The 26,935-nt window shown below is 57.3% G+C and overlaps 1 protein-coding gene across 2 annotated transcripts; it reads left to right on the top strand.

Annotated features, from left to right (window-relative positions):
• The first annotated feature begins 16,309 nt into the window (after positions 1-16,309).
• Positions 16,310-25,989, top strand: ASPHD2 (aspartate beta-hydroxylase domain containing 2). 2 transcript variants are annotated; one of them, XM_084819488.1, is made up of 4 exons: positions 16,310-16,474; positions 20,622-21,995; positions 23,446-23,559; positions 24,783-25,989. In XM_084819488.1, exons 2-4 carry the CDS (start codon positions 21,185-21,187, stop codon positions 24,890-24,892), a joined length of 1,035 nt encoding a protein of 344 aa, XP_084675614.1. In that variant the 5' UTR covers positions 16,310-16,474; positions 20,622-21,184; the 3' UTR covers positions 24,893-25,989. The 2 variants fall into 2 exon arrangements, with proteins under 2 accessions (XP_084675614.1, XP_084675613.1); XM_084819487.1 differs by lacking the exon at positions 16,310-16,474 and adding an exon at positions 16,929-17,362.
• Positions 25,990-26,935: the final 946 nt, after the last annotated feature.

The raw sequence follows: 26,935 nt of genomic DNA, 5'->3' as shown, positions 1-26,935 counted from the left end.
ACAACCATGTTTTTAGATTTAAGTTTTAATTAAAGTGGGCCACATTAATATTAACTTTCTCCTCTTGTTTTCCTGTCATAATTTTGCACAACTCTGTTGTTAGTGAACTGCTGCGATGCAGTGTGTTCATCTGCAGTTCTTGAGTCAATATGCTTATTAGTTCACGCACATAATCGGGCAGAAGTCAGCTTTTTTTGGAACAGAGCATTTTTCCATTCAGTGGTAAGCAAGTTCGCTGAACTGCAGTTGTCGTGATAGCCAGAGATTAATTCCTGCTTCGTTCATTTCATCGAGGTTGGGTCAAAATGCAATTCTCTGCCGCCAAACTAAAAAATGACAGCACTGCATATGACAAGTTGATCTCTTGGGTGAGCTCAAAGATTCAGGGTGTGTAAGGAATTCTGACTTTAAAGAAGGCATCCCATATTATTCACAAGAGATGTAATAGGTGCTACCCCTTGAAAAGGGGGAATCAGAGCAGGCAGGTATGTGATTTCTGCTCAACAGGCTGCTGCTAAGGGCATAAGAGGCATGCCATTTTTTTCCAGGTAAGTTGGCGACCCTCTTTCTCTCATGCCAGAAATATGGCTATGTCTGCTGTCTAGCACTGGGACTGGTCCAGTCTGGTAATCAGGAGCTGAGCATGTCCTGCAAAATGGAGAAATGCTATGCATGGGTGGCTAGCTGACAGGCAAGGGTGTGCATCTCCAGGGCCCCAGTTCTAGCCCCAATGACAGCCAGCATCAGACTGAATCTCGTGAAATGTCACCGTCCGCCCGTGCTTTCTGCCTTGATGCTGCTGTGGGGCTGTCAAGGACACACAGCACAGATACCCGGCTTGTTCCTTTCATTCCTTAAGTGAGGAACAGCAGCAAAAGAGGCACCTCTCGGGTGACCAGCTGTAACAGGGCCCTGCTACTCATTCACATAGATGGAACAGTCCAGAGGCGGCAGACGGATTTCAGCCTGAACATGGGTCTTGTGTGTGATGGGGTGCATGTGCACACACATTTCAGCTCCAGTTCATGCACTAGTTTTCCTTAGTAGTGTTATGTCCTGACCAAAGGAGGGCTGCTGCATCTTGAAGAGTTGCTGAAAAGGGGACATTCTGCCAGGAGCAGCTTCTCATCTCTACTATGACGAGGGAAGTCATCAGGGCTTGTGGGGTTTCTCTTTCTTCTGTCAGATGAAAGAGCCTCTCAAAGCCTGGCTGTGGAAGACCCAGAATTCCCCACTAGGGTGGCCAGCTGCCCAGCTTTACAGAGGACAGTCCTCTATTTGAAAGTGTCTTCTGTTTGATGGGCTGGCCAGTCAAAGTCTGCCATAAAGTCCAAGTTTTCTCCACTATGGGGAGATGTCTTGTATTTCTGTTTAAATTATAGTTATTGTTTCTAAATTAGCACCAATATATAAAAATTTGCATATGCAAATGTGATGTAAATGGGCATCCTCTTTTTTGGCAACCCGTAAGTGGCCACCCATCTCCAACAAATCCCAACCTGTTGACAACAACTGACTTACAGAGCATCACAAATACGTATCTTCATTTATTTCCTCCCACCATGGCAAAGTGCAGTTTCAGGCTTGTACGTTTGTTTCTTTTCCTTACAGCAGTTTTCTTAAATTGGGCCGTTAATGGCAGCAGCATCAGTTCTGTAACTCTCCCTCCATATGTGTGTACTACAAGCATCGGATCCATCTGTGGAACTGTACCCAATGCAATAAATCCCCCATTTTCTGCAGCTGCTGTCCTTTATTTGGAGGAATGATCTATTCCACCATCAAAACCCCACACCAAAGACAGGTGCCAAAATTACCTTCACTGGTTCAGCTTGCCATGTCAGGCAAACCATTTGCATGATTGCCCAGCGCAGCTTGCCATGTTGAGTGAACCCAGCAAGCATGGCTTGCTGCTGTGGTTCGCAAGCTACCAGAACACCTGGGCTGCTTTAGGGTTCTGGGGTGGCTTGTGAACCATGGCAGCAAGCCACGCTTGCTGGGTTCGCTCAACATGGCAAGCTGCACTGGGCAATCATGCAAATCCCCCTGGCACATGACTAGCATGCACGCCAGGGGAAAGAAGCCATGGTGGCTTCTTTCCCCCACCATGATCATGTGAGTTGGGCCTGTGTCTGCCACTCTGGGCTTCTGCCTTGCTCCACTGCCTCCTTTGCTCTTGTGCTTGATCCCAGTGGGCTTGAGGCAAACGGATGGGACCCACCCGGGTGCCTCCGTTCTTCTACTGCCAGGGCCTCCTCCAGATGGGTGCTTCTCCCAGCAGTCCTCTCAGAAGGGCCACCGGCATCCTCTGACCTCGCAGCCACCAGGACCAGCAACAGAACCCTCCTCTTCCTCCTGGGGTGCCAGGGGTGTCCTGGCAGGAAGGTGGTGTGCCACAAACAAGCAGGGGAAGACACACTTCACTGGGGCTGGAGGCTTGGTTGTGCTCCTGTTCACGGCACCGGAGGGGTTGTCGGCACTGGCGTGTAAAAGGGCCTGTGTTGGTGGCCTTTGCATAGCTGGGGGAGGGGGCTCCTGTGCCTTTAACAACTCCATAGTAATCAGAGAATCAGCCAAGACAGCTTTCCTTACCATGGAGATGCTGTGATGGGAGAGGATTTACCTGTTGAATTTCTGCCTGTTGCACAGATGTGCTAAATATAGAAGACTTTTGTGTGGGAGAGGGAGGACTGCAATGTTTTAAACTGGGGACAATTTTCCAGCTCATATTTTTGGGAAATTACATGACGGGGAGGTGGCATGGAGGAAGAAAAAAGAGGACGAGGTGGTTAAGGCGGGCAGGAGTAAAGCGAAAGACGAGGAGCCTTTTCAGGGCCCACACTTGCCCTTCCGGAGAACCTCTTGGGTGAGGCTGGAACTAGCGTCCCTCAGTCCTTGGGTCTGGTGCGAAACTTCCACAAAATTGGCTGAAGCGTTTCCCACCTCTGGGATGTAAATGCCAGGCTGACGTCAGCCAGGAGAGGGTGGGTGGCCTTTCGGGTAACTGCGCCGCAAGTCAAGACCCAGCCGTGAGGCCCCACTCCGGCGTGCCAGGATGCACAGGCGCAAATGCTTCTTCCTGGAGCATAGTTGGTCCTCTCATTTCGGGTGTGGGGGAGGCACCTGTGGCTGCAGGCCTGATGCCCTCCATCAGCACAGGCCGGGGCCCTCCGCTCGAGTCCCGGTGGGCTACAGACACCCCACTGCTGGGCCACTCATTGCCCCTGTGCCACAGGGCAGGCCAGTCCCCCAGGGTGAAGTGCCCATTCCTCCTACTCCTGCTCCTCCCCCCCCAACAGCCCCCTTCCTCTCCACCTCCCACATCATCCCAGGTTTTGTCGCTTCCACCCTTTAGTGCCCTTTTCTGCAAGGAGGTCCAGACAGAACGCAGAGGTTCCACACAACTACATTGACGAGCAGCGCTCTTCCCCGAGGCCAAGATCCTTCTATAATAGCTACTCACAAGCTAGTTGCATAGTCAGCTAAGCTTCCTGGTAACTTCAAATAAATCAGTCGTCTCCAACCTGGCGCTGTGCAGATGGGTTGCATCACAACTCCCACCATGCTGCCTGGGGATGGTACACTCCCCAGCCGTACTGGCTGGGGAACGCTGGGAATTGCAGGACTTTCTTCTGTCTAAACATGAATGGGATCGCACTCTTTATTACTCTTGTCCTCTCCTTGCTATTATTCTTTTTCATAGCGCTATTCTCTACTCTGCGCAAAAGTGCATTGATTGTTATGCACTACGACGCTGAACTGCAGACTGGAAGGTCGGCAGGTCAGCAGTTCGAGACCCGAGTGCCGCGTGACGGAGAGAGCTCCCGTCTTCAGTCCCAGCTCCTGCCAACCTAGCAGTTCGAAAGCAAGAAATTGCAAGTAGATAAATAGGTGCCGCCTCGGCGGGAAAGGTAACAGCGCTCCGTGCGCCTCGGTGTTCAGTCATGCCGGCCACACGACCACGGAAGCGTCTTCGGACAGCGCTGGCTCTCCGGCTTAGAAACGGGGATGAGCACCGCACCCTAGAGTCACGACTGGCTGGGGACACCTTTACTTTTTACCTCTCACAGCCACCAGATGGCATCAGCCCCTCAGCTTTGGGGTACATAGGTTGAGAACGATCCCCCCCCCCCATGCTCTACCCCCTCCCCGGCCCCGATTGAGTCAATTAGAAGCTTTGCCTTGGTCGTGCATATAAATGTGGCCAGCGTGGGCTATAGGCGACCAACATGCAACTACCGCTCAATCAATGGGGGCCCTCTGGTGGGGGAGCAGGGCAGGGAGGGGCACTTCAGAAGAGCTGGGGGGCGGCTTTAGACGCATGCACGCCCCGCCCAGGCTTGCTGGCTGGAGAGTCTCTGTTGCTGGAAGCAGCTGACGGCCTTCTCTCTTGCAGCGTTTCCTAACATGGAGATGCCCTGACCTTCTGTGGGGCTGGGCCCCAAAATCCACTACTAGGCAACACCTGTTGCATTTCTGGCTGTCATGTGGCTGGTGAAGCTGCAGGAGGCCTGCTCCCGCCCCCCCCCCGTTTCCATCCCTAGAGCAGTTCATAATGCGGGGCTGTTCATAAGCAGTTCATAAGACTGGGCTGGCTGCAGGGAAGCAGATTTCAGCGGAGCGAGAGGAGAACCTTCCCCGCGGCGGGAGCTGCCCCGCGGCGGGCCAGACTGCGCCTCGGAGGCGGCGGATCGTCCTCGCTGGAGGCGTCTGCGCAGAGGCCGGGGGCCGCCTCTCGGGGCTGCTGCGGGCGCGGCGATCCGACGCGCCTCTGCCTCGGCACCCGACTGCGGGGGAACAAGGGCGGGGCGGGGCGGGAGGGGCTGCCGCACCCCGTCCTGCTTGCGGCTTCCGGGGCAGCCGTTGGCCCCCGCGCGAGCAGGACGCCGGGCGAGGTGGGCCCCGGTCTGGCCCAGCGCGGCCCTGGGCTCCCTTCCAGCCCCGTGACCCCCGGCCGGCCTTCTTCCCGCGGAGCCCGCAAGCACGCCCGCGCGCCGGCTCGACGCCCAGTGGCGCGGATGCCCGCGCGGGGCCGCCAGCCGCGCCGCCCCCGCGCCCCGGGGAGCCCAGAGCGAGGGCCGCCTGGGGCCGCCTTCTGCGCCTCCGGCGCGCCCGCCCGCCCGCCGTCGGGATCGGGCGCTCCCGGCTGCGCGCGAGCGGGAGGAGGCGCTCCCGGCCTGAGGACGCTGGAGCAGGGGGGGCCCGAGCAACCGAGCGGGCGCCTGCCAGCCCCGCGCCGCGGCGAAGGGACGCACAGGCGCGGCACGTCTCCTCCCGGCCCCCGCCTCGGCAGGCCCGGGCCCCGCTGCCGCAGCCGCAGCTCTCCCTCCAGCGGCCGGCTCTTCCCCAGCCGGGGCTCCGGGCCCGTTCGCAGCGCGGTGTGCAGCTCCTGCCAGCCAGGGCCCGACGTCTCTCTCCGCGGCGCGGCCCCTGAGGATGGCTGTACAGCAGGCGGAGGTTAGAGGCGCGGGCCAGCAGCCAGGAGCCGAAGCTGGCCGCGGGAGGCCCAGGAGCGAGCCAGGCGGCGGGGGGGCCTTGCGCGCGGATCCGGGGGCCGCCGCGTTGCGAGCTGAAACGCATTCTGCGTGGCTGGGAATTAAATACCCAGTGGGGTTAAGTTCTGACGCAACCAGCTTTTGTTATACTGTGGTTGTGAATACAATATACTGCACTGAAGTTAAAATATTTTTAAAAGAAGTTGTCATGCCAGATTAACCGTGTCTCCTCTTTGATAGAGTTACTAGTTTAGGGGATCATGGGAATGTCACGGACATAGAATATCTTGATTTCCGCAAAGCGTTGGGCAGCATTCCCGACAATATCCTTGTTGACCACATGGTGACATGCGGGCCAGACAGTACCACGGTTGGGTGGATCCGCCGCTGTCTGAGCCACCAGACACAGCTAGTGGTCCTGAATGGCTCTGCGTCAACCTGGAGGGACCTGGTGAGTTGAGTCGCAGGGGGCCGTGCGCTGTTCAACAGTTTTCGAAGTGACTTGGATGAGATGGAGACACTGCTTTTGCCAGCTATGTGGTAGGCAGAAATTCAACAGATGTAACTTTTCCAGAGGAGGGAGATGAACTGTTGTGTGTGTGTATGTGTGTGGGGGAGATTCACCCACTCAGCTTTTCAGCCTGCCCTCCAGTCGCGAAAAGGAGAACTGCCTAAATCAAAGAAGGGACAGTGTGGAATAGTGAAGAGGAGAACAGCTTCCTGGGCATGTACTGAGTCTACAGATTAATCTGGACCAAGAAGGGGCTAAATGGGAGTGCCCTTTCCTCCAGAAGCCGCTTCTGTGCCTGGGCCCAGCTCTGCATCAAAGTAAACTAGTGATAGAGAAGAGAGCCTCTTTGAGGATGTGCAGAGGGTCTTTTCATCCACCCACTGAGTAACTGGAACTGGCCCACACAAATCTAGGATCAGGAGGTAGCAGGTGAGACCACTTCCCAGTGGACATCAGCCCCAGTATCTATTTTTCCAGAAAATGTGTTGTTCTGCTGCTGAGATGGGGTGGGGTGGGTGTAAAATAAAGGTCTGCCTGGCCCCCACTGCCCCACGTGGAATTTTGGGGCTGGGGCAGCTCTTCCAGGGCTGACAAGAGATTGCTCTGCAGGGGAGATTCTTTGCTGAGATTAAATACAGCAGGGAGGGAGGGAGGGAGAGATCCCTTTCACAAATGATTCCCTTTTCTAATTACCCTTAATCCTCTCCCTGATTCTGAGAGGAGGAGAAGAAATAAATTGCCTTCTCCATCCCCGCAAGCCGGTCTGACTCAGCAAAGAAAACACAGCTGAGCCGTGACTGGCATACCTCACTCACCTGGCCCCTTCCTCCCCCCGCTGCCAAGGGTAGGAGCAGAAGCGGCGCCTGGCTGGATCAGGCCCAGGGGGCCTCCATCTGGTCCAGCATTCAGCCCCCAGCAGAGGCCAACCAGATGTCTTTGGGGAAACCCACGGGCGGGGGCAAGGAGGCGGGATTCAGAGGCAGAATGCCCCTGGAGCTGGGAGGTGCTGTGTGGCTGGCGCGGCTTACAGGCACAGTGTCCCCCCCCCCCTGCAAATGTCTCTATGCCTTTACAGGGGCTGTCTAATCCGGTAGCCACTGCCACTCTTGAATTCCCTCTGAGCATAAGGGCCTCGCAGCATCAGACTAAAGGCACACCTAGCACAGCATCCTGTTTCCCACAGTGGGCAGCCAGATGGCGCTGGGAAGAGTGGGGTGCCCATTCTGCCTTGGGCCCCCTGCATCTCCAGGCCCCCTGGCCTCCAAAGAAAGTGATTGGTTCCATTTAAGTGGGGCCAATAGCTGTGCGAAGATCACTCATCTATGGGTTTGAGTTTTGTGTGTTTTAGGTTATTTTTTTAGGGTCACCTTTAAGGCTGAAACCCTCTCCAGGTAGCATACAAGGTAGCATATATATTTGGAACTCCCTGCCCCTGGAGGTCAGGCAGGCAGACAGGCAGGCAGACACCAACACTGCGTTGTTTCTGGCACCTCCTGAAAACAGCACTGTTCCGGGGGGCATTCCTTAATTGACCAGTTACAGTTTTTATTGGTATTGTGTTTTTAAACAAGTATAATTTTAATGTGGTGTTTTAATCTTTTCATTCTTTTACTGTTTTATTTCTTGTGTTCACCGCTCTGAAATCTGTTCTAGATATGGAGTGGTATATAAATATTACTAACAAACATACAAGATAAAAAGCCATACAGAACAAATGCACCTTTAAAAAAAAATAAAAAATCAATAAATATATATTCAATAAAAATCAAAAATTAAAACAGGAATTGCTAAGAAAACCAGCAGTCCAAGGATTATGGAAATGCCAGCACAAATAGGTGGGTCTTCAGAGGCTTCCTGTGGACCTGCAAAGAAGGGCTCTGACAACTCCCTGATGGAAGCTGATGCCAGAGGTGTGGGGCCACCACTGAGAAGGCCCTCTCCCTTGCACACACCATCCTAACCGCCCTTGGCAGTGGGTAAGTGCAAAGGGCCTCTGTTGTTGATCTCAGAGTGCGGGCAGACTGGTCGGGGGGGGGGGAGGTGGTCCTTTGTTTAGGAACCTGGTTCCCTCCAGATGTTCTGGCCTGCAACTTCCATAGGGCTCAGCCTGCATGGCCAGAGACCAGGAGTTATGGGAGTTGTAATCCCTGACTTCTGGAGGGCACCAGGTCAGGGAAGGCTGAGCTCAGTCCTTGAGGATTTGTAAGCCTCGCCTATTTCGAAAGCCGTCCAAGGAGCGGGTGGCTCTCAAGGCCGCATCTCGTGCCTGTGGATGCTGGAAGCCTCCTGCTTTGCCTCCTTGCCCAGACATTGCATGGGTGGCCCCTCGTGGCTCCAGAGGGGGCCCTTCCCTGAGGCCGGGGGAGGGGAGCGCAGCTGCACAGCCGAGCCGAAGACCGGCGAATGGATGGACGGGCCTGGCCTGCCGGGAGGCGCGATCTGCTCCGCAGCCCCGTGGCCCCGGAGCGGCGCTCGGCAAGAACGCGCAGGGCGCGCGCGCCGGTGGAGCAGGCGGGGAGGCGGCGTCGGGCTCTCCGGCCTCTGGCCCCAAAGGCCTCGGCCGCAGCTCCCCCCGCGCCTCGCCACGAGGCCGCTGCTTCTGCCGGCACCCAGGAGGGCAGGAGAAGGGGGCGCGCCGGGGCGCTGACTCGGGGGAGGAGGCCGGCGGGCGGCGGGAAGCCGTTCGCCGCGTCCCGGGGGCTCTCCAGGGCATGGCGGCAGAACGGCCGGGGAGCGGCCCCCGAAGAGCCAGCAGCGCACGCCGAGCGCTCGTGGGGCCCCCGCAGCACCTCCGAAGGGGGCGCTGCACCCGGGGGCTCCGTGGCCGCCAAAGGCTGCGGAGGCGGGGGGGGGGCAGCGCTGTGTCGGTGTGCTGCAGCTTTCCCCGACCTGGTGCCCTCCAGAGGTGTTGGACTGCAATTCCCATCGTTCCCAGCCAGCCTGGGGAAGGGGCTGCACTGGATGGCGCACCTGGCCTACAAGCCCCTCGCGGGGCTCTCGCTCCTCCCGCCGGGATTGCTCCCAACCCAGCAGGCGTGGCGATCACGAGCCAGCCCGGAGCTCGGCGGAGACCCCAAATCCCCGCCGAAGGGGCGCTCCTGACTCAAGAGCCCCACCGCGCGGGCGACCCCTCCTCCGGCGGGCTCCAGAGCCGCCGCGTCTCTGCCGCCCCGCCCGCGGCGCCGGCCCCACGGAAGCGACCCGGCTCCTCGCAGGGCCCCCAGCCTCTGCTCCCCGGCTGCTCTCCCGCCCCCGCAGGAGAACGGCGCCCCCGGCGCGGAGCCGCGGCGAAGCGCTCCTCGCCTCGCGTAGCGGCCGTCAGGCAGCCGTCGGAAGGCGGGATCCGGGCCTTTGCTCTCGGGGCCCGAGCGGGGCGCTGCCGCGGGGCGGCGCGTGCAGGCCCGGGAGAGACCTCCTGTTCCGCGGCGCGGCGCTTCGGGGCACAGAGGCAGGGCGAGAATCGGAGAAGCACGTCGAAGGCGGAGGCCTCGTTTGGGGCCGCGGCTGCGGCGAGGAACCGCTACTGCAGCCGCGCGCGTCTCGGAAGCTGCGCCAGCCGCCCGGGGCTCGGAAGACCTCTTCCAACAACGCCGTTCCTTCGGGTGCCTGGAGAGTTCGCTGGTTAAACAAAACAAACGTACGCAGCGAGCAAGGGTCCGAAAGCACGGCCACGCTTACCGGGGGACCAGGAACGGCTCTGGCCCCTGTGGGGCACGCGCGCGGCGATGGTGACACCCTGATGGGAAGATTCTGGGCGCCCCCGGGCGTCCTCCTGCTGTCAAGAGGTGGGAACAGGCTTCTTTGGGGGTGGGGTGATTCCAGCAGAGGCGGGAGGGCCAGCCGTCAGGGGTCCTGTCGCTGCACCCTGTGGTGCAGAGCCTGAGCTGAGCAGGGGCTTGGACTAGATTCGGGGTGGGCAACGTGGTGCCCACGGGTCACAACATGGCCCCAGACACTTCGCTGGGGCCCGCCAAGGTGCCCTGCGCCTCCCACTTTTGTTGTCATTATGACTAACACATTTTCTTACCAGCAGCTGGGATCCCTGTGGAATGTTTCTGTTGGCACTGGGAACTGTGGGTTCAAAGGCATTGCTTAGCGTGCTGGGGCCGAGTCTTTTGGGCTGGTGACTTGCCTTTGCCACACCTCCCATGACAGCCATTTTATGGTGGTGCCCAGGGCAGTTTCTCCGGTGGCCAAACATGCCTGCGGCCCAAAACATGTGCCCAGCCCGGTCTGGATAATCTCCGAGGTCCCTTCCAACGCTACGATTCTCTGGTCAACATATCCACTCGGATCCCTTGAAATGAACATGGTTACCACAACCTCTGCATCTTCACACTGAATAATTCCTTTTGCGCAAAGTTCACAGAAGTGCCAGCATGACAATGGGCACGCCGCTGTGGCACGCTTAAGACTACATAACCTACGATGCAGTGGGACTGAAAGAGCTGCACATGCATGGAAGCATCAGCAGACTGCAGCCCCAATTCCAGCTGAGAGAAATCTCCCAGCTGTACCCTCCAGATGCTGGCTGGGAATGATGGGAACTGCAGTCCAACAGATACGGAGGGCCCCAGGTTGGAGAAAGCTGCCATCGCCCATGGAATGATCTATATTACTGACAATAACCCAGGAGACTTGCAAAACATTGAGCCTGAGAGTTGGAGACCCTGAGAGACTAAGTGAGGGGTGAATATGCTCTCCTTCCAACATAGTACATAGTGCTCTGCAGAGTGGCGGTGGTGGCCCGCCACAGAAATCAACGTATGTGGCAGGGAGGAGAGTTGAGCGCTGGAAGAGCCTAGAGACAGAACTTTTTTTTAAAGCCAAAGATCTTATTCCTGCTGCCTGACCCACTTTAGCTGGCTCAATCTGGCACTTTATGGAACACTGCCACAAAAGGAACGGCAAGTTTAGTCTCCCTGAGTACTTAACTCCTGGCTCACCAGCCAGGAGCCTGGCCTCATGGATGCCTCACCCGAGAAGAGCGTTAGCCTGTGAAAACGTGGCCCAGAATGAACCAAGGCTGCAGTGGGGCTGCTCCCGCCGCCCCAGCTCCTTGGCGCCAGGGCAAGTGTGCCAGAAACCCAGCCGGCTGGCAGAGTCAGCCTGCAGTTGGCAGCCACTGTGCCTTGGCAGCCTATCACACAAGGCGCCACGAACGAGCAACTCCACCTTTGGAGTGCAAATCTGGGGAAGGAGGAGGAAAGAGGCTCACTTGCTTTAAAAGGTGGTGGGTAGTATGCTTTTTCGCCATCTTTTGAAACGGGGTGTCTGCATTTGTCCGGAATTCCTTTGTTTTGGAGGTGTGGGCGCGGGCGAGTTGAGGCAGGGCCTTCTCCACAACAGCCCCCTTTGTCCAAAACTACCCACAATGCACCTTGGATTAACATTAAAGATCTCACATTCACCATTAATGTTAAAAATTTAATGTTAATGTTAAAGATTTAATGTTGATGATTTCACATTTACTGTTAATGTTTAAGATTTCAACATTAAGGAGAGCAGGACTTCCAGATGCAGGAGGAAAACATGACAGCTGGTGCCTATTATTCAGGAGAGTAAGCATTGCTGTTCGTAGAATCATAGAATAGTAGGGTTGGAGGGGGCCTACAAGACCATCGAGCCCAACCCCCTGCTCAGTGCAAGGAATCCAAGTCAGAGCATCCCTGGCACGTACCTGTCCAGCCTCGTCTTGAGTGCCTCCAGTGTGGGAGATCCCCCACCTCCCGAGGTGAGGGGAGCTCGCTCTTGATGCACAAGGGGCACATGGGAGGCGTTGGGGCCCACATTTCCCCATGCAAAAGGATCTGCTCCCTCTTTCTCTGCCCATCGCCTCCTTGTGACTCCTCATGAAGCCCCAGTTGGGCTACTCTGTGTAGTCTCACACCAGTCTGAGTGGCTGCAACACCAAAACAACAACAGCTGGCAGCTTGTGCAAAATGCAGTGGCTAGATTAATAGCAGGGACCAGAAGGTCCGAACATATAATGCCAAGTCTGGCCTGCTTGCACTGGCTGCCTGTATGTTTCCAAGCCCAATATCTGACAGAGCTGGTATGAACCACCCCGTATACTATGTTCACCACTGAGGGCCTCTTCCGAGGGAGATTCGGAGGGTGGCAACAAGGGAGAGGGCCTTCTGGGTGGAGGCTCCCCAATGTTGTAATGCTCTCCCTGGTGAGGTCTGCCTGGTGCCAACATTGTCATCTTTTCAGCACCAGGTGAAGACCTTCCTGTATTCCCAGGCATTTGACAGCATACGACAGGGCTTTTTAACAGATCCTGGGATTTTATTGTTGACTGTTAAACCAGTTCTTAAATTTTACTAAAGGTTTTATATTATATTTTATCATATTGTATTTTTAGGGTTATAATCTTTGTAAACCATCCAGAGAGCTTTGGCTATTGGGTGGTATAGAAATGTAACTAATATAACTACTTCTTGTTGTTCAGCCGTTCAGTCACGTCCGACTCTTCGTGACCCCATGGACCATAGCACGCCAGGCCTTCCTGTCCTGCGCTCTCTCCCGGAGCGTGCTCAAGTTCATATTCATTGCATTGGTGATGCTATCTAGCCATCTCATCCTCTGCCGTCCCCTTCTCCTTTTGCCTTCAGTCTTTCCCAGCATCAGGGTCTTTTCCAGGGAGTTTTCTCTTCGCATTAGGTGGCCAAAATATTGGAGCTTCAGCTTCAGTATCTGTCCTTCCAATGAGCACTCAGGGTTGATTTCCTTTAGTATGGACTGGTTTGACCTCCTTGCACTCCAGGGGACTCGTAAGAGTCTTCTCCAGCACCACAGTTCGAAAGCATCAATTCTTCGGCGCTCAGCCTTCCTTATAGTCCAGCTCTCACAGCCATACGTTACTACTGGGAAAACCATAGCTTTGATTAGATGGTCCTTTGTCAGCAAGGTGATGTCTCTGCTTCTTACTATGCTGTCTAGGTTGGCCATAGCTTTCCTCCCAAGGAGCAAGCGTCTTTTAATTTCATGGCTACAGTCACCGTCTGCGGTGACCTTGGAGCCCAAGAAAGTAAAATCTGTCACTGCTTCCATTTCTTCCCCTTCTATATGCCAGGAAGTGATAGGGCCAGATGCCATGATCTTAGTTTTTTTAATGTTGAGTTTCAAACCAGCTTTTGCACTCTCCTCTTTCACCCTAAACAAGAGGCTCTTTAGATCCTCTTCACTTTCTGCCATTAGGGTGGTATCGTTTGCATATCTGAGGTTGTTGATAATTCTCCCGGCAATCTTAATTCCTACCTCTGATTCATCCAACCCGGCGTTTCTCATGATGTACTCTGCATATAAGTTAAATAAGCAGGGTGACAATATGCAGCCTTGTACTCCTTTCCCAATTTTGAACCACTCGGTTGTTCCATGTCTGGTTCTTACTGTTGCTTCTTGACCCTCGTACAGGTTTCTCAGGAGACAGGTAAGGTGGTCTGGTACTCCCATCACTTTCAGAATTTGCCACAGTTTGTTGTGATCCACACAATCAAAGGCTTTAGCGTAGTCAATGAAGCACAAATAGACGTTTTTCTGGAATTCTCTTGCTTTCTCCATGATGCAGCGAATGTTGGCGATTTGATCTCTAGTTCCTCTGCCTCTTCGAAACCCAGCTTGTACTTCCGGTAGTTCTCGGTTCGCATACTGCTGAAGCCTAGCTTGTAGGATTTTGAGCATCACCTTGCTGGCATGTGAAATGAGCGCAATTGTGCGGTAGTTTGAACACTCTTTGGCATTGCCCTTCTTTGGAATTGGAATGTAAACTGACCTTTTCCAGTCTTGCGGCCATTGTTGAGTGTTCCAAATTTGTTGGCATATTGAATGCAGCACTTTAACAGCATCATCTTTTAGGATTTTAAATAGCTCAGCTGGAATACTGTCATCTCCGCTAGCTTTGTTGTTAGTAATGCTTCCTAAGGCCCACTTGACTTCACTCTCTAGGATGTCCGGCTCAAGTTCAGTGACCGCACTATCATGGCTATCAGGGACATTCAGATCTTTCCTGTATAGTTCTTCTGTGTATTCTTTCCACCTCTTCTTAATCTCCTCTGCTTCTGTTAGGTCCCTGCCTTCTTTGTCCTTTATCATGCCTGTCTTTGCACAAAACGTTCCCTTGAGATCTCCGATTTTCTTGAAGAGATCTCTAGTCTTTCCCATTCTGTTGTTTTCCTCGATTTCTTTGCATTGTTCATTTAAGAAGGCCTTCTTGTCTCTCCTTGCTATTCTCTGGAACTCTGCATTCAGTTGGATATATCTTCCCCTTTCTCCCTTGCTTTTCGCTTCCCTTCTTTCGTGAGCTACTTGTAAAGCCTCATCAGACAGCCACTTGGCTTTCTTGCATTTCTTTTTCTTTGGGATGGATTGAGTTGCTGCCTCCTGAACAATGTTACGGACCTCCGTCCATAGTTCCTCAGGCACTCTGTCTATCAGGTCTAATCCCTGAAATCTATTCCTCACCTCCACTGTATATTCATCAGGGATATGATTTAGGTCATACCTGAATGGTTTAGTGGTTTTCCCTACATTCTTCAATTTCAGCTGAAATTTTGCAAGCAGCAGCTCATGATCTGAGCCACAGTCAGCTCCAGGTCTTGTTTTTACTGACTGTATAGAGCTTCTCCATCTTTGGCTGCAAAGGACATAATCTGATTTCGATATTGACCATCTGGTGACGTCCATGTGTAGAGTCGCCTCTTGTGCTGTTGGAAAAGAGTGTTTGCTATGATCAGCATGTTCTCTTGGCAAAATTAGCTTTTGTCCTGCTTCATTTTGTACACCAAGGCCATGCCTGCCTGTTATCCCGGTGATTTCTTGACTTCCTACTTTAGCATTCCAATCCCCTATGATGAAGAGGACATCTTTTTTTGGTGTTCGTTCTATAAGGTGTTGTAGGTCTTCGTAGAACCGATCAACCTCAGCTTCTTCGGCATCAGTGGTTGGGGCATAGACTTGAATTACTGTGATGTTGAATGGTTTGCTATGCTATGCTATGGTCCATGGGGTAACGAAGAGTCGGACACGACTGAACGACTGAACAACAACAACAACTGCTTTTCCCACCCTTTTGTTGACTATGAGTGCTACTCCATTTCTTCTAAGGGATTCTTGCCCACAATAGTAGATATGATGGTCACCTGAATTAAATTCGCCCATGCCTGTCCATTTTAGTTCACTGATTCCCAAGATGTCGATGTTCAATCTTGCCATCTCATGTTTGACCACCTCCAGCTTACCTTGATTCATTGATCTGACATTCCAGGTTCCTAAACAATATTGTTCTTTACAGCATCGGATTTTCTTTTCACCGCCAGACACATCCACAGCTGAGTGTCCTTTCGGCTTTGGCCCAGCCGCTTCACTCTTTCTGGCGCTACTTGGAAATTCCCTCTGCTCTTCCCCAGTAGTATATTGGACACCTTCCGACCTGAGGGTCTCATCTTCCGGCGTCATCTCTTTTAGCCTTGTGATACGTTCCATGGGGGTTTTCTGGCAAGGATACTGGAGTGGGTTGCCATTTCCTTCTCCAGTGGACCACATTTTGTCAGAACTCTCTGCCATGACGTGTCCGTCTTGGGTGGCCCTGCACGGCATAGCTTATGGCTTCACTGAGTTATGCAAGCCCCTTCGCCACAACAAGGCAGTGATCCATGAAGGGGATATAACTACTTACTTGCTGACATTACATTAAAATTGCTTGCAACAGTGAGCAAATGACAGACCTTTCACCCAATGGTTTGCAGTAATTTTTGAACCAGATGCTAGACAATCATGAAACGCCAAGATCAAATGATTGCAAGCTGCAGAAATGGCTATTGGTAGTTATGGGCTGGCAGCCCAATCCCTATGCATGTTTACTGACACTATGCATGTTTACTCAGAAGCAGGTCCCACTGGATTCCATGAATGAGCCCCCTGCCCCACTTCAGTTCTAGCTATGAACTAGACAGGGGAGAGGGCCCTTTTGGTGCTAGCTCGTTCCTTGCAGAACTCTTTTTCCAGGAAGGCTCACCCGGTGCCTGCACTAAGGCCTTTTAGGATGCCAAGCAAGGGTCTTGGGATTTCCACACCCCTTTAAACGGCTGTCGTATTCCCCACCACCCCCTCACAATTTCTTTTAGCAGGCCCTTGGCTATTTTTATTAGCATTGTAAACAGCCCCGCAGATTTAGAACAAAAGGGTGGTAAATGTTTAAACAGAACATACCAGAGGCCGGGGGGGGGGGGGTGTCCCAGCAGCCACAATTTCTTACACACGCGCGAGCAGTCACTGGCCTAGGGGCCTTGAAAAGGGGATCAGGCAAATCCGCGAAGGAGGAGGGTCTGTCCGTGGCGACTAGTCACAGCCTTCCCCAACCTGGGCCCTCCGGATGGGTTGGACCGCAACTCCCATCATTCCCAGGCAGCATGGCCAGACCGCCCCCCATGGATGTCTCCCGGGAAGCAAGCCCCGCTGTGCTCAGGTGGGCTTCCTCGGAGGATGGCAGCGGCCGGAGCGCAGCAGCCCCTCCCGGCCTGGGCCGGCGCTGCGCCCTGCTGGCCCCGACGCCTCCCCGCGTCCGGCCGAGGCGCGCCGTGCGGGACAGCAGGAGAGTCCGCGGGGAAGCCCGGGCGGGGGCGCGGGCGGGGAGGCGGCCCTTTCCGTGACATGCGGGGGGAGCGCGCGGCGGGAGCGCCTCTCCGGCGTTCGGCTCCCTCCCTCCCGGCCGGCGGGGGCTCCGAAACGGGCCGGGACAGGCACTCTGCACACGCTCCGGGGCCCTCTCACGCCGCCCGCCGCCGCCCCCGAGCCTCCACACGCCGATTGCGCCCAGGGCGCGCGGCGAGAAGAGCGCGGCGCGGGCCTCGCCGGGGCGGGCCGCCGGCTGGGGCGGCCCCTCCCGCGCCTTCGCCGGGCGGGCTGCTGGGAGTTGTGGTCCGCGCTGCCGCGCCGGAGAGCCGAGCCGAGCGAGCCGAGCCGCGCGCCCGGAGCAGGAAGGCCGGGCGGGTTGGCGGCGCGGAGCCCCCGCGGCGAGCAGCAGGGCGGCGGCGGGCCCGGGGCATCCCCCGCCGCCCCAACCCTGCAGGACGCGCACCCGGCCCGGCCCCCCTCGCCGGCCAGGCGCACGTCCCCAGCCCGACCCCGGGGGCCGGCCGAACAGCGGGGGGCGCGCGCTGGGGTCCCCTTCCGCTCTGCCCGGCGCCCGGCGCGATCCGGTCCCTGGAGGAGGAAGCGGAGGCTGTGCGCCGGATTCGGGCGCTTCGAGGCTCCACGGCGCGGGGCCCTCCTCTCCCTGGAGAGCTCTTGGTCCTGATCCCAAAGGGCTGGGACTCCTGCAGGCGCTCTGCACATGCTCGCGGGCTGGGCCTTGGTGAGTTCTGGCACTGGGTCTGGGATCCTGTGCTGTGCTGGAGGAGGGGCCACGAGAGGGTATCTGGTCCCGCCGGGGGCCTGGCAGGGGGGAAGCAGGGGAGATGGCTGCTCCCCCATGGCCGATGGGCACCCCATGGATTTTTTAGAGAGCGCCGAGTCGGTGCAGAGGGAGGGCTCCTACAGAGCCAGTGGCCCCAGATCGGGGATCCCAAAGGGGCTTATTTAGCCCCCCGGGCACTCACAGCGCCGCCAGGGAAGCATCCTGGTTTGCTGCTCCAGGGACCCTGCCGTTGTCCGGAAGGAATCCCTTTGGCTGCACTCAAGCCCTAACATGGGAGGCACCGGTTCTTTGCGTCTTCTTGGAACTCACAGCTCTCCATCCCTCCTTTATGGCCTTGGTTCCTTGCTGTAGCAGGAAAGCACTCTCTACATGCTCAGGGGCCCTTCCTAAGTACGTTCTAGCGTGACGCCCCCGTGCTTAGCCCTGGCTTCTGGCTAAGCCCTGGCCTTCCAAGTATGAGATGGGTAGCAGGATGTGGAAGCAGCTTGGGGGGGGTGACTTGAGGAGGCATGGGGTGCTCTTGGGTGAGAGGGGCCTGCTGGCCTGCACGCCAAGGATCTCCCCCTGCCCAGCTTGCGAGACCCACTGCACGTGCTCAGAGGCACTCCCTGTGCGGTGGGCGTTCCAGAGTTCAGCTGTGGGGCTGGGTGCTACGAGGCCTGTGGCGGCCGGCCGGCCCTGGCTGCGTGGCTCCCCGTGGCTGGCCTCAGGCAATCGCACTGGCTTGGTGTTCCACCGCAGCTGCACAGGCGGGGGCCTTCCAGGGAGAGTTCCGGCTCTTCTCAGTGCTCTGGGAAGCCTCTGCCTGCCTCACCCTGCTTATCTGCCCTGGGAGATCCTTCCTCGCCTGCCAGGAGAATTCCTTGAGAGCAGGGGAGACCCCCTTGCTTCAGAATAGAGTTGGCGCCCCCACCCCGCCCCAGGCTTAGTTTGAGACATGCCCCTGGCTGGACCCCCCAGTGACACACTGCTGCTGCTCCACCCCGCTCCCACCTGTCCCTGACATAACCTCTTTTGCTGCCGGGGAGCGTCCGTGTGCTGCCTTTGGTGCGCAACACTGGTGCAACTCAGGCATGGATCCCTGGTCTTTCCGTCGCCCTCCACTGCAAACTGACGCTGCTGTGTACATACGCCGGCAAGAGCTGCTGGTGGAGCGGAGGGAGCCCTGAGGGGCTGGAGGCAGAAAATCCAAGCGATGACCACCCTCCGAGCGCGTGTGTGGGGGGGGGGGATATAAAATCATAAACTGACCATTTGCTGCCCTTTCACGGTAGCCCATCCCCCAGTGGGCATCAGCCTGCCTTGTGGAGGGACGGGCCTGGCTGGAGTCCAGGTCATCCCGGGGCCTCTTGTTCTGGGAGCACTGAAAGGCTCTTCCGGGTTTGCTTGGGGGGTCCCCACAGGCAGCTGGTGGCCGCTGTGTGAACAGAATGCCAGACGCGGTGGACTTGTGGCCTGACCCAGCACCGGGGCTCGTCTGATGTCCTACGGGAGGCGCTTGCCAAAGAGCCAAACACCCCGGCTGGCTTGGTGGGGCAGGATGTGGTGGGCCTCACCCCGGGGCCTCATCTTCCCGTTCTTCTGGGGCATCTGGAACGCCTTCTCCATGTCTGACATGGTCTGGAGATGCTGACGCGGCACTTTGGACTTGTCTGGGGGCCCAAAGGAAAGGCCCCCGTCAGCTTAGGCTGGGCGGCAGTGGCGAAGGTCTTGCTGTGCCTTGAGCTGGCTTGGAGCAGTCATCCTGGGCTCTTCTCGGCGCCTTCTGTAGGACTTCTGCCTTCTGGATCGTGCCAGCTGGTTTTCAGGGAGGCCTGTGGGTGCACGGCCCGGCCTCCCAGAACAGGCTCAGGAGAGCTGGCTTCTGGTTGCCTTTGGGGGCGTGGGTTGATCTGACGCCATGGCATGTGCTCGCGCCCAAGCTGCTCTTGTTCAGGGTGCTCCGCATCTCTGTTCAGGTTGTCCTTCTAGGTCTGGAGCTGGGGAATGGATGGCAGGGGTGGATTTCTCCAAATGGCCTGGGGGTTTCCTGCACGGTCCTTGGAGGTGTCTGGCTGTCCCTGTCCTCTGCTGCAGACAGGGTCCCAGGGCGGAGGGAGTCCAGCCCTTGCCTCTGCCTGGGAGAGTGGGGCTCATTGCCCAAGTGCCAACTGCAGCTGCTGGCCCTGTGTGATTTGGCATGAAGCAGTTCCCCCCAAAGCCTGGAGCAGAGAGGGGGGTGAGCCTTGCCCTAACTTTCAGAAACAGAGGTTAGTTCTGCAGCTGCACCTCTGCCCCATGCAGAGAGGTAGAAAGTGTTAGTAGCAGTTGTTGGATCAGGTGGCTGTGCGAGGAAGAGCTGGTGCTGAGCAACCCAGGAAGGTGCAGAGTCAGGCCCACCTTGGTCCCTCTAGCCAGTCCTGGCAGCAGTGGCTCCTGTGGGCTTCAGGCAGAGTTGTTTCCCAGCCCTACCTGGAGATGCTGCCGGAGATCAAACCCAGGACCTTCCACATGCAAAGCTGGGGCTCTGAAGACGCTCAGCCTCCTGCCCAGGCCTTGTGGACAGGATGCCTCTGCCCAGTCAGGCTTCTTCCCTAATGAGGCTGAGACAAGGATCCCAGAACCGGGAGACAGGTGGGCATCCTGACCCCAAGGGCTCAGCCCTAGGCAAAGAGCTTGGGGGCTTTATGCCCAGGGAGCTCTGTCAACTCAACCAGCCAGCAGTCATGAAGTTCAGAGGCAGCGGAACCATGAGGTGGGAGCAGCCGTGGTTGGGACAGCAGTCAGAGAGGCAGAGTGACGCTGGGGACAGAGGACCATTTACTTTTGAGAGGCAAAGGTGGTTTGAAAGGGGTAGTTGCTGCTCAGGGTGTCCATGCTCATTCCACGTTTGCCTCTGGTCCAGATGGGTTTTGGGTTCTGCATTGTTTCAAAAACCTGCCCCACCAGAAAGTGACAGTAGGACAAGAGACACGCGTACCTGCATGGTGCAGTTTGTCTCCAACCACATTAGGCTCCCTTGAAAAGTGTTCTTTGTCTCTCAAGCCAGAGAGAGGCCCAGACATGAGCCGTGGGGCCGATCCCCTAGGGAGTGCTCCTGCACAAACCCCACTGGCACGAAAATGGGAGCCGGGCAAGGGTGGTGGTTTGACCAACCGAGGCAGGGAAATTAAACCGCGGTTCCCCTTCCCCATGCTGCTTTGTGCTTCCATTTCAGACCCTTCAATGAGAGCAGACTGAAGAACGGCCCTGGCCTGGATTCTCCCCAGGTTTTGCCATACTTGGGGCACACCAGTTCAGTCTGGTGACCACACAATGGAGAACGATACAGTTCTGGGGGAAGGAGGATGCCCAGGAGCAAAAGACCTTGATAATCACCACACTGCAGAAGTGAATCCACTTCCCAGATCTATGGTCCGCAGGGGCTCCACAGCAGGGAGCCGCACCCTGGGCTGAAAGTGGGTTGAATCCGTGGTGCGAAGCCGCTCTCCTGTTGGTGCGCTTGGCTTCTTACGTTCCCAGAACCTGCCTTGCAGAATGAATCACCCTGAAGCCTTCACAGGAGCATCCCCAGAGCTTGAAACAGCATCAGTCCTGTCCGGATAGATGCACAGCAGACACAAATGTTTCAGCTGATGTTGTGTCTCAGGGTCTCATGCTGTTGCTCACCTGTGGCTGGCCTCTCCTCCCCTGCCTCAGCTGACCTGTGTGCTGCGGGAGCCAGCGGGGATCTCGAGGACTGATCGCTTGGTTCCCCCTGCGTGCCCCCAGGCGGCCAAGATGTCCCTGGAGTGGCTGACAGGCTGGTGCGGGTCGCTCGACAGGCTGAGGGACTTGATCGGCGCAGGCATCCAGTCTGTGCGGGACTGCGACGCCACTGCGCTCAGCACCGTGGCCGTCCTCCTCGCCCTGTTTGTGTGGTACTGCTACCACGTGGGGCGAGAGCAGCCCCGGCCGTACATCATGGTGGCCTCACTCATGCAGGGGGACGCGGACGCCAACGGCCTGCAGAATGGCTACACCCGCTGCCGGCTGCCTGAGTGCGTCCGCTGCGCCCACAGCGACGGGCTGAACCAGAAGCTCTACCGCAACCTGCAGGAGTATGCCAAGCGCTACTCCTGGTCAGGCATGGGCCGGATCCACAAGGGCATCCGTGAGCAGGGCCGCTACTTGAACAGCCGCCCCTCCATCCAGAAGCCGGAGGTCTTCTTCCTGCCCGACCTGGCCACGGCCCCCTACTTCTCCCGGGACGCCCAGAAGCATGACGTGGAGCTGCTGGAGCGCAATGTCCAGACCATCGCGGGCGAGTTCGAGGCCCTCTGCGAGGCCTTCTCCAACTGCAGCTTGCCGCAGGGCTGGAAGGTCAACAGCACGCCCAGCGGCGAGTGGCTGACCTTCTACTTGGTCAACCAGGGCACCTGCGTGCCCCGGAACTGCCGGAAGTGCCCCCGGACGTATCGCTTGCTGGGCAGCCTCCGCACCTGCATTAGCAACAACGTCTTTGGGAACGCCTGCCTCTCGGTGCTGGCCCCGGGCACGGTCATCACGGAGCACTACGGGCCGACCAACATCCGCATCCGCTGCCACCTGGGTACGTAGCCGCCTCGGGTGGATCTGCTCTGCCCCTCCTCACCCTCCTCTCTCTCCACTTCCCCATTTCTCCTGGGCGGTCGAGGGAAGCCGACCAGCGAGGCGGAAGCAACGGGCTTTGTGAGCCACCTCCACTCCCTGCCCCACGAATGAGATCCGAGCAGGGTTGCAAAGGCCTTTGCTTGGGAATTGGCCCCCAGGCTGCTTGTCTTAAGATGTACCTTGCGGAACCAGAGCCTTTATTTATTTTATTCATTGTTACATTTATGTCCCACCTTTAGTCCTCTTGCCAAGACCCCAAGGCAGCTTACATGATCCTCCTCCTCTCCATTTTGTCCTTACAATAACCCTGTGAGGTAGGTTAGGCTGAGGCTCAGTGATCAGCTTTCCCTGGGCTGCTGACCTCCAGATGTTGGGACTGTGGCCAGTGACCATGCTGGCCGGGGATGGTGGGGTTTGTAATCCCAACACACATAGGGGGTGCCAAGTTGGGGAAGGCTGTTCTAGATCCCAGAGCTCTCTGTGGTTCCTTGGCATTCACAGCAACCAGAATGTTTGAGACCTTCTAGCCAGTTGCCTGAAAAAGAGGTTTTGCCGCTAGGTGGGGAAATGCCCCCTCTGATGCCACTTCTCGGGGTGGCGTTCTCCATGTCGAGTTCCTTGCCGAGTTCCACCAAAGAGAGCATCTTATGCATTTTCGTGCACCAGGTGGCATGCAGTGTATTCCTGCAATGTATCCATCCTCTTTTATAAGATACCGTCCTTGAAAAACATATAACCTTAAAAGGGGAGTGGATTTCCTTCTCAAGGTGCAAGATGGTTCAAGGTGCAAGATGTCAGCGCCTGGGCTGCACTTCCTGCCTCGCTTTGAAGCACACAGGAAGCGCCATTCTGGCTGCTTGCGCGGTCCAGCGTGCGCCACCAGGCTGGGCTGCTGCCATGGCAACCACCAGGGAGGCCTGCCGTGTGTGCTGCCAGCTGGTCCGTCTGTGGTGGCCCAGGAGGAAGGCCTGTGGACCTGCCTTGCCTTGCGGCCGGTGCTCGGCCAAGGGGGCTGGGGGGGTGCTGGCCACAGAGAGCCTGGCGTGACCGACTCTGAGGGAGCTCGGTCACCAGCCGAGTGGGTGGCTGAAGGAGAAGAGAAGGATTCAACCTATTCATGCTGGATGGCTGTGTCCATGGCTGTTAGTCATGGCAGCTAAGCAAAACCTCCGCATTCAGATGCAATTCCAGGAGCTGGAGATAAAACATGGACCTGTGAGTCTGATCCAGCAAAGCAGTTGGGAGGCAGCAAGCAGGTGCTGCAAACACATGGAGAAGCAGCCTGGAAAAGCCGGTCAGCTCGAGGGGGGGAGGGGGGGAGGGGGGGACTGGGGAGGCTTGGCCAGCTGCTGACCTTTGGCTCTTGCCCCAGTTTCTCCTGAGCACCCCTCCCCTCTTCTTTCCTGCAGGACTGAAGACACCCAGCAATTGCGAGCTGGTGGTGGGAGGCGAGCCGCAGTGCTGGGCCGAAGGGCGCTGCCTCCTCTTCGACGACTCCTTTCTGCACACGGCGTCCCACGGAGGCAAGTGCACGGCCCCTTGCCCGGCGCACATGCCCCCCCATCCCACGCCCAGCCTCGGGGCTGGAGCACATAGCGCCTTCCCCACGAGGGGCTTGCCAGCGATGGAGAGCCCCCCTCACCTGTGGCAGCTGAAATTTCCCGAGTGGTGGAGCTCTTCCGCATGGGGCGAATCCTTCCCTCGCCTCCCGTGGCCCCCGGGAATGTGGATCAGGAAGCGCCATGGCCAGATGGGGCAGGGGAGACACAGGAGGGCGGACCTCAGGCATCCCAGCAGAAACCCCAACGGCGCTGTGCGCAGGCAGCCTCCAGGAGCCCCAAGCGAGCCACCCCAGCCTGGCGGCTTGGCGGGCTCTGCCGCTGACTGCCTCGAGAGGGGCCAGGGCAGGGGGAGCTCTGCTCCAGGTCCAGGCAGAACCCTTGGCCCGGCTGTTCCTTCAGCAGGCAGCTCTGCAGTTTGGATGAAAGAAATTAAAGGTGCTGGGAGGGCAGGCAAAAGAGCCCGAGTCCAGCCCTTGGCGCACCCCGGTTAAGAGAGACCTCCCCTAATAGGGCCAGGAAAGTCCTCGCTCTGCCGGAGTCACTGCAGAGCCTCCGCCACTCTGACCGGAGCTGGGGCTGGCCGGACCAGGGGCCTCGGGCAGCGTCTGTGTCTTTGAGGGCTTTCTTTTCCCTGCAGTCCACTGCCGAGATCGTGCCGCTCAGTGTCAGGTTATTTGGACGGTCACACTAGAGGCACTTGTGTGCATAAGATAAAGGAGCACAGCCGGGAGCAGAAAGAGACCTGTCCAAGCTTTCCTTTCCACCAGCTTGAGGATTAGAAGCTTTAGTTTTAGAAACACGGAGTTTGGGTTCTGGGGCAGATGGCAACCCTGCGCATGGACCTCTGAAGTGCACGACTCCTCCCTGGTCTCTGCCCGACCCCGCTGAGGGGATGAAGAAGCTGGGGGACCCTGCCTTGCTCTTCCGAAGGGGGCTGAGGCAGCATGCTGCATGCCAGGAATGGCTGTGCGTCTGGCGGGGTGGGGGATGGATTTCTTCTGCGGGACTCGTGCAGAAGAGGCGTCTGCAGGCACATCGGCTCCGCCGCCTCGCAGTGCTGGAAGGGCTGCTGCCAAGGCCCTGTGGAGGCCAGTTCTCCCCGAGACGGGTGCTGGGGCCAGGGGTGGCTCTTGGAGAATGGCAGACTCACCCGCTGCCCTTTGCTGTTTCCTTTGGTCCGCCAGGTCCCCCGGAGGAAGGCCCCCGGGCCGTGTTCATGGTGGACCTCTGGCACCCAAACGTCGCTGCTGCTGAGCGCCAGGCCCTCGATTTTATCTTTGCCCCAGGACGATGACGGGACGCCCCTTGGCGCAGTGGGCTGGAGGGCAGCCTGTAGCCCAGAGGAAGACACCGCTCCTGGTGCACCCTCCCTGCAGCACTCGTCTGCTGGCCCTCACGTGAGCACTCGCGCACATGGCGCGGGGCCACTCCTCGCACCAGGTTTTTGTAGTGGAAGCGTCCGCCTTGCAGTCTCCCCCTTTCTGTCCTTTGCTTGGGGGGGAGGGGCTGCCATTCCCACCCCACCCCCTTCTTACTCTGTGGTTCGGCACAGCGCCACTGTGGTGTGTGTTACGTTGCTAACTGTATTTTGCGGTGTCCAGAACTTAGAATCTAACAACCCCAGGGTGTTGTTGTTGATGAACGTAGCCATGTCAACTTTTATCTTGTGATCGTCTTTAAAGACAAAGCACCCCCTTGGCCCACCCAGGGAACACGAGTGAAATGCAGGGGGCAGGGAGGAGGATGGCGGGGGTGGGTCACAGCCCGGCACCCTCCCTGCTGACGCTTCACGGTGGACCAGCCAGCCTAGCACAGGCCCAGCTCCCCCCTTGCCTGAAGCACGACAGAGGCCCCCTCTGCGGTCTCCCTATGCGGAGGAAGGGGGTGGGGGAAGAGCAACGCAGAAGTGGGGTGGGGGGAGTCACAGGGGGCCCGGCCCCTTTTCTCAAGCTTTGCATCAGCTTGCTTTGTGCCTTCTTGTTTCTTTGGTTTGGGCCCCTGCTTGGATTGGGGCAAGCATCTAGCAGCCGCTGTGCCCTTGGGAACAGAAGCGGGAGGCGGCCGCTCTCCAGTCTGGGTGACCGGCAGGGTGGAGGCACGAGGCGAGCGAGGAGGTGACTTTCCAGAATTCCCAGAATGGGAGCAGTTGGGGGTTCAAGGTGAGGCAGGGCAGCCAGTTCCAACTTCATCACCAAGCACTGATTTTCACATGTCACGCTCTTGTGTGGGGAAGAGAAACAGACAGCCGTGCATGATTTTTTTTGACACCCCCATCTGACTGAAGAGCGGGAGGGTCTTGCGACGCAGGCAAGGCAGCTCTGTCAAGTGTGTGACGGCTCCGTAGCATTTGTGCCAGCAGCAACCAAGGCTATCCAATAAACAGTTGTGCTGAATGCCTTTGCTCTCGTCTGTGGGTCTCCCACCTGGGACCAGAGGGAAGGGTTGGGAAACCACGTCCTCTGTTCCTGCTGGGAACGAGCCGTCGTCCTTTCTTCCCATCCTTGGGCTTGGATGTCGGGATCTGGTCGGGACGGGGTCCCTGCTGTGGAGGGCTCACGCTGCCGTCCCAATGCCAGGAAGGAGAAGTTGCAGCTGTTGGGATTCTCCCTTTCACACATCTCCCAGAAGGGAGAGGGGGAGAATCCGTATTCTTCCCATGCATGCCGAGATCTGCGTCCTCGGTAGATGTGGACATGTCCACCTGTTGTGCGCATTTCTTCTACTTCTGCTGGCTGTGAAGAGTGGGAAGAACAGACGTGTTCTGGCTCACCTTACTGGAAATCCTGTGCAGCCCCCTTCGGCCTTCTCCTACAAGGCCTGGCCCACCTTCCTGCACAAGCACCTCTTTAAAATGGCAGGACTAGGAACTTGGGCTCGATGAAACATGAAGGCTGTTCTTGGCAAGACCACCGTGAGCTCAGTTCCAGAAGTCATGCTCTTGAGGGTGAATGGCACGAAAGGCTGGGGGTGGGGTGGGAGTGCGCACACGTGTGCCACAGACTCCCTCCAAGCAGGGCTTCTTCCGGGCTCTCACTGGAGAGGGCTCGCTCGCTCGCCTGCTGCCTCGTGGCCGACAGATGGCACCGGCAGCCGGCAGCCGTGGCTTTTCAGGAGGCAACCAGAGGGTGTTTTGCTTCCTTGCCTTTGTTGCTATGCAAACACCCTGCCTGACTGAAAACGGCGTCGCCCACAGCCCTGCCACCTTCTCCCAAAGCCCTGATCTCGGACTTTCTTTTGGGGGGCGGGGGGGAGGACTGCTGCTTTGGGCTCCGGTGTGCCTGGTAGAGTGAAGCTGAATCAGGGTCCAGCCCTCCCAGAAGGAGCAAGGAGCCCTTTG

The sequence above is a fragment of the Heloderma suspectum genome, chromosome 13 (assembly GCF_057233095.1).
Source record: "Heloderma suspectum isolate Gila_16-S chromosome 13, 16-S_ref, whole genome shotgun sequence".
Taxonomy (NCBI): domain Eukaryota; kingdom Metazoa; phylum Chordata; class Lepidosauria; order Squamata; family Helodermatidae; genus Heloderma; species Heloderma suspectum.
This window is presented reverse-complemented; position numbering and strand designations above follow the sequence as displayed.

Bases quoted from the DNA above. Each gene is read 5' to 3' on its own strand.
- ASPHD2 (XM_084819488.1), top strand. From the start codon at position 21,185: ATGTCCCTGGAGTGGCTGACAGGCTGGTGCGGGTCGCTCGACAGGCTG. The intron at 21,996-23,445 runs GTACGTAGCCGC...TCTTTCCTGCAG, and splicing joins CCGCATCCGCTGCCACCTGG to GACTGAAGACACCCAGCAAT. The intron at 23,560-24,782 runs GCAAGTGCACGG...TTGGTCCGCCAG, and splicing joins GCACACGGCGTCCCACGGAG to GTCCCCCGGAGGAAGGCCCC.